This window comes from Erpetoichthys calabaricus, chromosome 1 (assembly GCF_900747795.2).
Source record: "Erpetoichthys calabaricus chromosome 1, fErpCal1.3, whole genome shotgun sequence".
Classification (NCBI taxonomy): Eukaryota; Metazoa; Chordata; class Cladistia; order Polypteriformes; family Polypteridae; genus Erpetoichthys; species Erpetoichthys calabaricus.
In genome coordinates, this window is record NC_041394.2 from 231,041,745 (window position 1) to 231,056,976 (window position 15,232).

The window sequence follows — 15,232 nt, forward strand, 5'->3', positions numbered from 1 at the left end:
GATTTGTAACTTTTTCTCCAAATTAATTTGAAACAATTGTTAGCAGTACTGCTGCGGTGGGCTGGCGCCCTGCCCGGGGTTTGTTTCCTGCCTTGCGCCCTGTGTTGGCTGGGATTGGCTCCAGCAGACCCCTGTGACCCTGTAGTTAGGATATAGCGGGTTGGGTAATGGATGGATGGATTAACAGTACTGAAATATATTTTGTTACGTAAAATATATTGTCTTTGATTTATTACTTTTTAGGACACTTTTTGGAGAATGTACTAATGTAGTAAATCTTACGCCTTATGAGAGTGCCTGCTTTTTTGACACCAGCTTAACAAACAGTAATGACGTGGCCTGTTCCAGTATTTCAAAAGCTGTGTCACTTTGCAAACAGGCCGGAGTCTGTGTCAACTGGAGACCATATGTAGATGGGATATGTGGTAGGTATTCTTCATATATTTAAACAGAGAAATTGATTTAATTGTGCATTTCATTATAAATTAAATGAATAATTTATTCACCTGTTCCACGGTCTGGATTCATATTAATCATACTTCTCAACAATAAGCAGGAAGGTTAACACAAATAGGTATACTGAACAAGAAGAAAATGTAAAATACAAACCAATTATTTAGTATAGAAAGAACAATCCATTAACATTGTACAATTATAAAAAATTATACTAATTATAAAATTACCTTTAAAGGCGCACACTTGACTTTCTTTCCCTGTACGTTTAACATTCGTTTGCTCAGAGGTTGATGCACTTTCTGCTTCCTGAGCAGCTCTTCTTTTCTCCACCATAGTGGCCTGCTTCTTCTCTTCTTTCGTTCCGTTAAAATTGATTAAGTCAGTGTTTGTGATGCAGTTACTTAGTACGTTTATTCTTAATTTTTCACTTAAGCTGGAACTTAAGTGTTCAATCTGCATCTAGAATAATTTAAGATGTGAAGACGTAGGGGAGGTGATGGCGAAGGTAAAGTAGGGGATGAGAACGGCACCCGTACACATGCAGTGCAGGGCTGCCCTGGTGGCCCTCCAGTGAGTTGATTCTACAATAAAATAAAATATAAATAAAAAGAGGAATAATTCCAAAACTCTTTGCTTTTAATATAAAGCTGTAGTACAGAGTTTCAGCGTAGTATTTGTGTACAAAATTTCAGGCTACAGGTTATTTGATTTTTGACCTTGATCTTCCTGGGTTGACCTTTGAGTTTGGAGGTCAATCATCACCCTGATAGTGGATAGTAGACATTACGTAGTATATGTGTAACAACTTTCAGGTCAATAGGTCAAACGGTTTGCGAGCTACTGGTGACTTAAAATCCTGGACAGACAAACGGACAGCCACGGTAGAGTATAATATAAGAAGATGCTATAAAAAAATTACATAAGAGAAATGTAATATATGTAAAAAACCCAACTGATAACTAATAATGAAATGGGAACCATGTAATCATTAAGTAAATCCACAATTAACATTTAATAATATGTGATTTGAATAAATTGAAATGTCTATTCAAATTCCCATATGAATTCACCACAAAAATTACAAAAGCTGATAAAATAAACAATTGAAAGATTATAATAGTACCTGCAACCCTACCCATGCATACACTATGATGGCCATCAAAGAATATTTATATGGAGGAGGGAATGAAAGCAAAGCCATGTGAATTTGTTATATTCATTTTGTATTAATTTTAGACACCTTGTTTCATTCCTCTGACTGTGACATAACAAAGAAGTATTAAATGCATTGTAACAACATTTATTTCTATAGCATATTTTTATACACAGAATATAGTTTAAAGTGTATTGCAAGTAGTCAAAGAAGTAATTATAAGGAAAGAAATACAATTTAAATTAGGTAATAATAATAAATAATAACATACAAAAAATTACTCAATATGCACTTACAAAAAACAGATATCTAATTAGTACAAAAGGGAAGTCCTTAGATATACTATCATTTTATAAGTCTTTAAAAATGAGCACAAGGATAAAATACTGGAGAGAAAAGGCAAATTTACATGGGTTCCAAAGCTAAAAGACCACCCAGCCCAGACTGGGTATTCTACTTAGAACAAATGTTCTAAAGTAGTTCCTTATTGATTTTTAGGCTTCATCTTTGGAGATTAGATGCAGGAGATCTAACGGATACATGATGGGGTATCTGCTTTCATTTAAGCATCACAGGCTGCTGCACAGTGCTTTGATCAGATGGTGTTTTACAACCCATAAAAGAAAAGAAGAGGTTAATAATTACAGTTTCATTGATGGATATGAAAAATCTTCATGATTAGTCTATTAGAAGTGAAACTAAAATGTAGCTATGAAAAAGCCAAATTAAAAGTGTATTAAGAGTATAACTAAAATATACCTACAAAAACCCAAAATAAAAAACTGGGTTGTTAGAGTTTTTTTTAAATGATCCATATCTCTATTGGTAAAGTATGCCAGATTTTTGATTTTTGAGTCTCTTAGAATGATACGCATTCTACCATTAGAACAATTTAGGGGGTCAGGCATTCCACAATATAGGAAAGGGCAAGATTATATAAGGCTTTATACACCATTAGTAGCATTTTAAAGTTAATTCTAAATGACACGGGTAACCAATGTAACAAAGCTAAGACAAATGAGATGTGCTCAAATGTTCTTTTTCTGATTTAGATTCTCATTGCTGCATTCTGAACTAACTGGAACTGCAGGTGTTGGACATTTCTTCAAAGCATTGTTTTTTTTTAAAATCCTGATTAATTATTTTGTTTGTATTCTGCTTTCCTTGCTTTCAAATGGTGTCATCGATCAACTACAGATCATTTTTTTAAACTGAGTTTTATGTTTTATTTCCACTCAATTTATTCCACGTCTGCTGCCTAAACACTAGAATCACAGAGGGGTTATCAAGTATTTTCTTGAGGGTTGTGCCCTCGGCAGCAAGACATCTGCAGAAGGGCAGGGATAGGAGAAAAGATGCCAAGCTCAAGTAAAGAAAGCAAGCACGTATAATGAAAATGGTAGTAAAAGAAGTCTTATTTGATTCTTTAGTTTGCATAACTCAAGTAGTTTTGGTGAAATGTTTTGCTTACGATTATCCATCAGGTCTTAGAAAGCTGAGTTTGGGGTCATTCTTCTTATTGCTTACATCTGAAGTCTGTAGAAAACTAGCAAAATGTTACTTTGCCTTGATTAACACCTTTACTTAATGGAGAGATCTGCTCGTAAATACTGAAAAGCCCAGTTTACCATAACGTGTTTCATCTTTTTTTTTTTTTCTCTGCCAAATGTCAGCTTGTTCTGCGTATTTTTATCTATTGTAAATTATATTTAGACATGTTTGGTGGTTTGAGTTAATGTAAAGAATTTTAGACACACGTCATGTAAAAGGCCACTGACATGCTTTAAATGAGCGTTCATGACTGTGCAAAATGCCCAATTATAAATAAGAAACATGTAACCGTATCTTTCAGTCACTTATCTAAAGATGTCTACATTTGTTTTTAATATTTCAGAAATATTAATCAATGAAAATATGTGATTATGATTTTTCGGTTATGAATTTTTTATGTCTTTTTGTTATTTTCAGATGTGCAGTGTCCTAATGGAACCATTTTTAATGAATGTCAGTTATACACAGATAATTACTGTCAGGCTGGGTATGTATTATGTCCAAAAGCAAGTGGATCATAACAGGCAATAAAGTTTACATTATATGTAGTAATTTGTTATAGATGTGAGCACTTTTTATTTGTTATTTTTGTATAATAAAACCCCATTCTCATAGTAGTGTAAGTGCACTGTAAATATATATCCATTCATCTATTCCTTTTCATCAAATGCTTTGATTATTAAAACATAATGCCATCCATCTAGGGGGCATCAGAATGCTATTCTGTTGAAAATTACACTAACACACTTACTTCTACTCAGTAATACACACAAATAAATTATTGGATTAACAGACATAAATTTCTTTAATGTGGTAGGAGGCTGAAATCTCTGAAAAAATTCACTTCAGTACAAAGAGAATGTGCAAAATTATACAGACGGTGACTGGGCCAGGAATTAGACCCAGGTCCTTGAAGCTGTAAAGCAGTAGTGCAAACCACTGAACCATCATGGGTCATGTTGACCTGCATTGAATTGTCCTCATCCCAATATCCAGTGGTTGGTTGTGTATGATACTTAAACTCAAGCAGTGTGGCAGTCCATAAGCTTCTTTGCTTCTCAGAACAGATTAACATATGGTTCTAACTAATCTTAAAAAAATGCACAATAGTGAGCGACTTTCCATTGATATACCACACTGTCATGTTGAGCCTGCAATCAACATGGTCAAAGATTCTGATTACTATTGCTCCAAATTTTAAGATCTTCAAAAATGGCTTTTCATCAAAGATAATTTAAAAAGGGACAGATAAAAACTCCTAGGACTAAACAAATCACCCATTTGCCCACCCAACTTTCACCACTGACCACCTTGAAACACTAACACAGTCTTTGCCCTTAATTAGCAAATTCAACTGTTCATCATCCAGCCAGAGGTCTTTTTCATTTGCCTCCTGGTTTCAGCTCATTAGTATTCCCAAATAGGAAGTGACCCATAATGCATCAAAATGGGGTAAGATTCAATTTTAGGATTAAAACCCCTAACTCTTGGCACCCTTTAGAAACATCACCTGCTAGATCTTGGTCTAACTCTAGATGGCTGTGTCCCAGCATGCTTCAATTAATGCAACTGCTGGCCTCTAATGGCTCCACAATTACGCCTATTATTGAAAATCTTCGCCTGACACCACACATTCGCTTGCCTTACCCAGACCCCTGTAAGCCTGATTTGTGACTGAAATCATGGCACCAGGTACCTTCACCGGGAGAGAATTTCTGTGGAATATAAAAGAGAAAAATTACCAAAATAAATAGAAACTATCATGTCATGCCATATCAAAGTATAATTTTTGGTACAACATGGTGATCATTCAGGTATATGAGCAACCTTTATAATGACTTTTATAAATTACATTTATTGTCATTATTTCAGAGAGGTGATCTCAGGAACCAACTTGGGAACAATGACTTCTGGGTGTTTTTGTCCAGATGGCTCAATGCGAGCAGAAATATACAAAGAAGAGTGTATTACACAATGTCCCAGTAAGTATTTTAAGATAATTTTCTGTCAGAAATGTATACATTGGAGAAGCACAGGCCAGGGACAAAACAAAATAAGTCTGTTACATAAATATATGGTGTTTGATTTTATCATATCTGGAAAAACAAGTTATAATTTAGAAATGTTTAAATCCATTGAAAGTATCCCATCTAATCTCCAGGATTATGTATTTTGATACTGCCTTAAAGGTTGTGTTTTTTGTTTAGTCAAGGCCACATCCCTGGCCTTGCAGTATTTCTTCCTACAATTTAAACTGACCTGATTTATACTGTACATCTAAAAAATAATTTAAAGAGGAATACACTTTCTTTCTTTTATAAAAAGCACTGAAATATAGAAACCGCTCAAAAAAATTAAAGGAACACTTTGAAAACACATCAGATCTCAATGAGAAACATAATGCTGGATATCTATACTGATAGATAGATAGATAGATAGATAGATAGATAGATAGATAGATAGATAGATAGATAGATAGATAGATAGATAGATAGATAGATAGATAGATAGATACTTTATTAATCCCAATGGGAAATTCACATTCTCCAGCAGCAGCATACTGATACAATAAATAATATTAAATTAAAGAATGATAATAATGCAGGTGAAAAACAGACAATAACTATGTATAATGTTAAATGTTAACGTTTACCCCCCCGGATGGAATTAAAGAGTCGTATAGTTTGAGGGAGGAACGATCTCCTCAATCTGTCAGTGGAGCAGGACAGTGACAGCAGTCTGTCGCTGAAGCTGCTCTTCTGTCTGGAGATGATACTATTTAGTGGATGCAGTGGATTCTCCATAATTGATAGGAGCCTGCTGAGCGCCCTTCGCTCTGCCACAGATGTTAAACTGTCCAGCTCCATGCCAACAATAGAGCTTGCCTTCCTCACCAGTTTGTCCAGACGTGAGGCGTCTTTCCTCTTAATGCTGCCTCCCCAGCACACCACCGCATAGAAGAGGGCGCTCGCCACAACTGTCTGATAGAACATCTGCAGCATCTTATTGCAGATGTTGAAGGACGCCAGCCTTCTAAGGTAGTATAACCGGCTCTGTCCTTTCTTGCACAGCGCATCAGTATTGGCAGTCCAGTCTAATTTATCATCCAGCTGCACTCCCAGATATTTATAGGTCTGCACCATCTGCACACAGTCACCTTTGATGATCACTGGGTCTATGAGGGGTCTTGGCCTCCTAAAATCCACCACCAGCTCTTTGGTTTTGTTGGTGTTCAGGTGTAGGTGGTTTGAGTCACACCATTTAATCATGTCATGGACTGGTTAATGTGTTAAGAACAAAAGGATGCCACATCGTTTGATGGAAATGAAAATTATCAACCTACAGAGGGCTGAATTCAAAGTCACCCTGAAAATCAATTAAAAAATGGTGCAGCAGGCTAGTCCATTTTGCCGAAATTCCAATGCAGCAACTCAAAATCATACTCAGTAGTTTGTATGGACATGCTTGTATGCATGGCTGACAGCGTCAGGGCATGCCCCTAATGAGACAATGGATGGTGTCCTGGGGGATCTCCTCCCAGATCTGGACCAGGGCATCACTGAGCTCCTTGACAGTCTGAGGTGCAACCTGGCAGCGTCAGATGGACCGAAACATAATGTCCCAGAGGTGTTCTATTGGATTTAGGTAAGGCAAGTGTGGAGCCCAGTCAATAGTATCAATTCCTTCATCCTCCAGGAACTGCCTGCATAGACTCACCACATGAGGCCGGGCATTGCCATGCACCGGGAGGAACCCAGGACCCACTGCATCAGCACAGGTTTTGACAGGACCCACTGCATCAGCACAGGTTTTGACAATGGGTCCAAGGATTTCATCCCGATACCTAATGGCAGTCAAGGTGCCGTTGTCTAGCCTGTAGAGGTCTGTACGTCCCTCCATGGATATGCCTCCCCAGACCATCACTGACCCACCACCAAACCGGTCATGCTAAATGATGTTACAGGCAGCATAACGTTCTCCACTGCTTCTCCAGACCCTTTCACGTCTGTCATATGTGCTCAGGGTGATCCTGCTCTCATCTGTGAAAAGCACAGGGCGCCAGTGGTGGACCTGCCAATCCTGGTATTCTATGGCAAATGCCAATCAAACTCCACAGTGCCGGGCAGTGAGCACAGGGCCCACTAGAGGATATCGGGCCCTCAGGCCATCCTGGTATTCTATGGCAAATGCCAATCAAACTCCACAGTGCCGGGCAGTGAGCACAGGGCCCACTAGAGGATATCGGGCCCTCAGGCCACCCTCATGAAGTCTGTTCCTGATTGTTTGGTCAGAGACATTCACACCAGTGGCCTGCTGGAGGTCATTTTGTATGTCTCTGGCAGTGCTTATCCTGTTCCTCCTTACCCAAAGGAGCAGATACCGGTCCTGCTGATGGGTTAAGGACCTTCTACGGCCCTGTCCAGCTCTCCTAGAGTATCTGCCTGTCTTCTGGAAACTTCTCCATGCCCTTGAGACTGTACTGGGAGACACAGCAAACCTTCTAGCAATGGCACGTATTGATGTGCAATCCTGGAGAAGTTGGACTACCTGTGGAACCTCTGTAGGGTCCTGGGGCCTCATGTATAACGCCGTGCGTAGAACTCACACTATAACATGGCGTAAGCACAAAAGCGGGATTGTGCGTACGCACAGAAAAATCCAGATGCAGGAATCTGTGCGCACGCATACTTTCACGTTCTTCTACTACATAAATCCCGATTTGCGTGAAAAGTAACGCACGTGCACGCGCCTTCTGTCCCGCCCCAACTCCTCCCAGAATTACGCCTCTTTGAATATGCAAATCAATATAAATAGCCTTCTGTGAAAGACAATGGGAAAAGCACGGGAGAAAATATAAGAATTTCAGCGAATACCAAGTGGAGGCAAAGGAAAAACGTACTATTTGTTGGTTTAAACAGTGGTATAATCAACAAAAGAAAGCTGATCGAGTGACAGAGTGTCGGAGAAACTCGAAGGCTCAACTTCACAAAGTCGCACAGTGCCCGAAATAAAAAAGAAATCACATATCAAAGTCGCCGTGAAAAAGCGAGTCGTAGCCCACCGTCTGAGTGTCATATGAAAGCTTATTAGGGTACAGACAAAAAAAAAGGCACACAGTGGGGAAAAAAGCACGAAATGTCAACTTTAATCTCGAAATTTCCACTTTAATCACGTAGTTTATTTTGCCATTAAAGTAGAACATCTTAAACTTCATCTTAAAATCGTTTAATTTACTAGTTTCTCAAATCCTATTGTAACTAAAGTGGCATGTTAAATGCTTTGTTCTGTATTTGATCTTCTATGTGCTCTATGTGTATGAATCACTACCTGCTTTTTAAACGGGCTTTCTCTTTCTCCGACAGGACACATACTCCATTACATTCTTGATATTACAGCTCTCTGAATAATTAAAATACTGAGATGTATACGTGATATCTTTTTCATGATGATAGGAATGAAAGCATGTTATTAAACATGGGAACACGGTGGCGCAGTGCTTGTTCATGTCTCACGCAAGAGGCTTGCTGCGCCATGCGCAACCTTCAGTTAAATAATTTATCACAGCAGTACTGTCTCTTTCAAACGTACTAACCTCCAATTCCTGTCCTTACTTTTCTTTCTCCAAAAACTCAATCGCCACACAATAAGCTATGTAATAGACGTGAAGCCATCTGTAAGCTTAGAACTTCGATTCTTCAAAACTTTTAAGGAACATTGAAATATCTTAGTAGTACATGTTTAATTATTATATCCGTCTATCTTTCCAGTGTCGCGTCAGCACCAGCAATAATACAGCGCAAGGCAGGAACAATTACTGAACTAGCTAGCGCTGCGGCACCGTGTCCTCACATGTTTAATTATTAACAATACAGATTATTTAAATGAAGTTAAAGTTTTATCTGTATAATATAATCAACATGTTTTGCTGCATTTCGTCTTAGAAATGAATACCGTCATCACATGTAAATACGCGCTTTATAAAGTGGCGCAGGTTGTGCAATATTATAACTGTAGTGCAAGTTTACAGTGAGGTGATTGTACTTATAAGTAAACAATTATATAAGGAGCAGTTGATGGACTGATTTAGTGTTTAGAGTTCTTGGGATGAAACTGTTTCTAAACCGCGAAGTCCGTACAGGGACTAAAGCGTTTGCTGTGGCTCAGGCAGCATCTGCTTCATTCTGTATACCGATAATTCTCTTTACAATCAACTGCTGCTGTGATTTCCCACTCAGATACAGTAATATAAATACTCTGAGTGGTGCAATGAGAGTAATGTGGAAAAAGATGATCTGCTGTGGCAACCCTTAACGGGAGCAGCTGAAAGAAGATGCAGTGAGAGTTACAACGCTAAAGCAGTTATGGTATTTGGAATACTATGGCTATTCCCTGGACCATTATATTGCTACAGGTTAATTACAATCAGATGCATTACACTAATAAACAATATGCAGTTAATTTCAGTGTATTTATAAAGCCACGCCAGGAATGTGGATTTAAGAAAGAAAGAGTGATCACACAGGAACAGTAGCACTGCTTTGACACTGGGTGCCGCCAGTCTGCAAAACCGGGCGGATAAATTGCGTACGCCAAGGAATGAGTTACCGTGGAAATGTGCGTGGCTTTACGCCAAGTTTAGGTTTTATACATCGCGATTTGAGCGTGGAAAGGTTCGTACGCAACATTTCTGTGCGTACGCACTGTTTATACATGAGGCCCCTGGTATTGCCTCATGCTACCAGTAGTGACACTGACCGTAGCCAAATGCAAAACCAGCGAAAAACAGTCAGAAAAGATGAGGAGGGAAAAATGTCAGTGGCCTCCACCTGTTAAACCATTCCTGTTTTGGGGTCGTCTTATTGTTGCCCCTCTAGTGCACCTGTTGTTAATTTCATTAACACCAAACCAGCTGAAACTGATTAACAACCCCCTCTGCTACTTAACTGACCAGATCAGTGTACCAGAAGTTTCATTGACTTGTTGCTATACTCTGATTAAAAAGTGTTCTCTTAATTTTGTGAGGAGTATAGTATATTTAATTGAAATTACAGAACTATGAAAGTGAAGCAATTCTTTAATGACATAATTAATATCCACCTAGAAGAAGTAACATGTTTTTCTATAGAGGGGATTCACCATCGTCATCACCAGTTTCATGGTCATTTTTTGGGTTTACACAGGTTAGCCAATTGTTCACCAAATCATTGATCCTGAGCACATTTTGAGACAAATTGTTTTCATATCATTTGACAACTCATGTCTTCTATGATCTTCCTCTGGGCCTCATCCCCTTCACCTTTGTCTTGGTTAACTGCCTCACCCAGTCGTTTTCTGTCTTTTTCTCCACATGTTTAAACCACCACTCCCACACCAAGTCTTTCTCTTGTCTCATCATTCATTCATGTTGTTTTGCACTCTGTGAAACTCCAAACATCCATTTGATCATTCTGATCTCTGTCCTTTTCAGTTTTGCTTCATTTTCCACCAGTGTCAAAATGTATTTCCAATTTGAATCTGTTATACATATTGAGAGGTAATGTAAACATATTATTCTAAGAGACAAATCATAAATATTAAATAACAGATACAGAAAAGATACACTTTTGTCAAAAATGTAAAGGGCCATAGGAAAAAAACAGGAAACACCTGCAAAGAAAAATTGAAATCTTAAAAAATATTATCTAAAATAAACTGCAGAGGTTGCCAACATAACAGAAATGATTTTTATGGAGTTGAAATGAAAACCGATCAGAAAAGGTGTGACTTTGTTGCATAGCTCCCTAATATCTTTTAACAGTTCAGTTTGGGAGATTTTTTCTTGCGTTTATTCAAATTACCATTCCCCTATATTACGTTTGTTACTTTACATTAACATCAGATTTGCTCATAACTACATGCGGCTAATATTTTGATAACATCTACTGTTTCTGTTTTATATTTTTACAAATGTACCTGGTTGGCACTACGGTTTATTATTGGTAGTGCTGTTTCATCACAGTAAGGAAACCAGGGTTAATTTCCTAGGTGCTCCCTCTGTAGAGTATGAATGTTCTCTTCATGTCTTCATGGGTTTCCTCCAGGTGCCCCGTTTTTTCCCACAATCCAAAGACATGCAATTTAGATGAAATGGCCCAAGTGTGTGTGCGTGTGTAATGGTGCCCTGCCCAGGTGTTGTTCAGGCCTTGTGCATGATGACTGCTTGGCTGGGCTCCACCTTAGGAAGATGGATGGACAAATGTACCTTCTTAAACCTAAACATAGGAGTAAACCTACAGAAATCATTTCCCTTAACATAATGTAGACTAAGCTCATTTTTTCGTCTTTCCGCTTATCTAATTGCATTTTGTAAAATAAGAACAATGTATAAATGACTCCCTCCTTCAGTTTACATACTGTAAACTGATTGTGACCTCTGACTACTGTGTGTTATTTATTTTTCCAAATTACTACTCTCCTGTTATATTTATGTTATTAATTAAAATTACTGTTAAGAGATATTTCTATATATTGATATAGAATGAAATACTTAAATGCTTGTTATAGAGTATTTGTGCATTCCACACTTTTTATAATCAACATATTTTTTTCCTCTTTTAGACTGCAAAGGTCCATTGGGAGAACCCAAAATGGTAAAATAATGATAAATTATCTCCATATTTTTATTCAGTCTTAAGAATAGGTGTCAGTTAAGACAGTTTTTCCCTTGACATTATCTTATTTTTTTCTTTTTTTGTATTCAAATTAGAGGTAAAAGAAAAAAAAATCTCCAAAAATTACTTTTAATGCTGATGTTTTTTGGAGGGAAGGCTTACATGCAGTGTTACATTCAGTACTTGTTAAATGCATTGATCATTACATATTTCACAATATGAGCTAACGAGGCAGTTATTATAAGGAAATAAGCTTTCATGTTTAATTCACACACAAAAAAAAGCTTTAGAAACTGAATGTAAATCTCTCAACATGGATGGAATGTTTGCTACATTGCTAATTTTTGTAATAAAAATATTTGGCTTATTTTAATGAAATACGTTAATAATTTTAATTTATTTTTAGTTGCTTTAAAGTTAACACATGTGGTCGACTGACTGTTTCTTTTGTGTTAAAGACTTGAACGGTTTTAAGTATACAATAAAGGTGTCAAGTAATATTTATCAGTCATAACCAATTACCAATACAGGCTTTCAACACAGTGATTAATAATTGACTACCATATTATAAACAATCTTTGAAATATTTATAAATGGTCCTACAGGTGAGATTGAGGCTCAAACTGTTGATCGTATTTAAATTTTGTTTAGGTTGGAGATACATGGGAATCCAACTGTCACAACTGCAGATGTGATGCCGTCACTCTAACAGAAGTTTGTGAGCCGTTCATCTGCGATGTAAACTGTACAGAGGATGAAATTCCTGTACCAGATCCCAGTGGTTGCTGTTATACTTGTGGTAAGGAAATTTTCAGTATTTTGTCAGTCTGAGAACAAGTATTTACTTTATGAAGTGTTAAATTAAAAAGTTCAATATTTTAACATGAACACTGAAGAGTAATATCTATTTTCGTGATGGCTCTGACCCACCTATACATAACAGAAGAGACAAGTATAGAGGACAGGGTTTCTTTTAATTAAAAACTAAAACAAAACAATACAAAATTATGAAAGTGTTACTTATTCTGACACCTAAGTGTGTGAATGAGTCTGCCTTAAGTTGCCTCCTTCTGTGTGCCCATTGCTGCTGCGATAGGTGGAATAATCTGTAATAAATGCATTCAACAGATTTGAAAAAGGATGGATGCAGTCGATAGAATACCAAGTTAGATAAAAAAAACATGTCACAAAAATCAATGAATCGACAACAAAATATCAAGATCAGTTACAAAACATTCTCTTTATTTTCTAGAAACACCACCACAACAATGTGATGTTATAGTGTCAAATGTAACATTCAACACTGGTGCGTGCTATGGTGAATTTGAAGTGGCAAACTGTAAAGGAAACTGTTCATCTGAGACAAGGTAGTGATGCATTTTTTATTTACTTTTTCATGCTCTCTAATGCCAAAGTGCAGTAAATACCAAGCGGTTGGACAATAACAAGCACTAAATATAAAACTAGTGGCTGTAAATCATTAAGGATGCATGCGAGTCCCATCTAGAGCATGGTTTCCTAAAATGAGTTATTTGACATTGTGCTATTCATTTTGTATATTGATTTAGACTTTAGTAACTTGATTTTGGTAACTTGAGTAACAAAGAGATAAACTTGATTTAGTACACTTTGTATGTCACATATGATAAGCAGTTACCAAACACCATTAAATCTGTATGGTGTTCTGCAGTTTGCTGGCACGATGTTGAGGTTTGTAGCAAATACTGTATAACAATAACATTTAACGCAAAAACATTAGAGAAAATAATCCATACATCTAAAGAATATGCCTCTCATTATTTCCTTTTTTTTTTTTTTTTTTAGTATTTCACTTTCTTCTGGAACTATGACTTCTACTTGCATGTGTTGTCAGGCTCTTAAAACAGAGCAGAGAAATGTGACCTTAACCTGCAACCAAGCTAACAGCAAATCCCAACACTTCAATTACACGTACATTAAAAGTTGTTCATGTTCATTGTGTTCTGTGAAGAACAAATCCTAAAGAAAAAGAAGGCTTTGCCCTTAATTTTTCAAAGTGTATCAGAATTAAGTTAAGAGCCTATAACACCTGCTGTTTTGTTTTTTTTTTCTATACGTGGTAGATCTGAAAATGCTAAATTTGAATCACATTCTTTAATAATCTTTCTAATAATCCTTTTATGGCTTTGCTTGTCCGTTCTTGCATAAGAAGTACATACAAGTAAATATATAGCAAGAATGTAAATCATCAGTAAGGTTTAATGATTTAGCATTATAGTAGGTTATGTCCTAACATACATAGTCACTTTATTAAAAACATTTAGAGAATGCATATCATAAAGTACAGATACATTTGCAAATTATGCTTATATTATTGGCTATTATAGTGTGTACTGTTGGACATGGTAAAGAGAAGATTGATCATTTGTTTGTATGGTTTTATTTTATAGAGTGTAACTTCTTAAAGCCGTTTACATGATTCTTGTGAAAATTTCTGAAAAGGTGATAGATATTGATTAAAACTCAATAAATTTTCATGCATATGCTAACTGTGCAGTGTGATAATCTTTAAATGTATGAACCAAATAAAAAATTGTTGGCTTTGGTGTTGCAACATTTTATCTCCTTCAACTCAAAGAGTCACATGTCAAGGTAATGGGCAACAGTACATTAAACTGGAATAGAGAACACTGAAAGACACAAAAGGAAGAGATGAAGCAGAAAACCAAAAGCTGACAATGTCCAGAAAGGAAAAGGCAGTAATTTAATTTATTTATTTATTTTTGTTTGTTCTATTATGTTACTGGGAGATCCTAATACATAGAATACATAAACCTTTTTGTATACCCTATTTTTTTGTAAGTAATACTTCGGTGTTGTACCGTGTTAGCCATTGGATGTAGTGAGAAGTCAAGCAAAACAACACATTTTACTGGCTAAAAAAAAGATTACAATATGTAAGCTTTCGAGGCAACTCAGGCCCCTTCTTCAGGCAAGATAATACAGGAGGTCAGCCCGATGCCACTCCAAGAAACTGGGCAAAGAAAAATCTGTCTTGCCCAGAAGACAGGCAGGGGATGCCAATGCCAGAATGAATACACCGGCATCCCAGCTGGGTTATATCCAGGAACACTGCCCCGCCAGGAGGCCCCATATAATGGAAGGATTATTCATTATTGACTACAAGAAGGCCTTGATAAAATGGACAGGGATACCTTCTTGAAGCTGCTGAGACACTATGAGTGCCATAGAAGATCACAGACATCTTCCAGAACTCTTACAAGGGGATGAACTGCAAGGAAGCATGGGGTGGTCAACTCACTGATGCCTTCCCAGTACAGACATGAATTAGACAGGGTTGCTTGCTGTCACCTTGCTGGTAATAGACTGTGTTATTAAGACATCCATAGCACAGAAGCTGAACAGGATCTAGTGGACAACT

At 37.1% G+C, this 15,232-nt stretch overlaps 1 protein-coding gene across 50 annotated transcripts in view; it reads left to right on the forward strand.

The window, feature by feature from the left end:
• The window catches only part of LOC114659757 (mucin-2-like), a 144,384-nt gene extending 130,045 nt beyond the window's left edge, over positions 1-14,339 (forward strand). For all 50 annotated transcript variants that reach the window (XM_051934965.1, XM_051934999.1, XM_051935023.1 and 47 more), the window contains 7 exons: positions 244-425; positions 3,578-3,647; positions 5,033-5,142; positions 11,759-11,790; positions 12,463-12,610; positions 13,064-13,178; positions 13,636-14,339. In XM_051934965.1, the coding sequence (XP_051790925.1) occupies positions 244-425; positions 3,578-3,647; positions 5,033-5,142; positions 11,759-11,790; positions 12,463-12,610; positions 13,064-13,178; positions 13,636-13,813 (835 nt within the window). In that variant the 3' untranslated portion in view covers positions 13,814-14,339. The remainder of the gene's footprint in view (positions 1-243; positions 426-3,577; positions 3,648-5,032; positions 5,143-11,758; positions 11,791-12,462; positions 12,611-13,063; positions 13,179-13,635) is intronic.
• Positions 14,340-15,232: the final 893 nt, after the last annotated feature.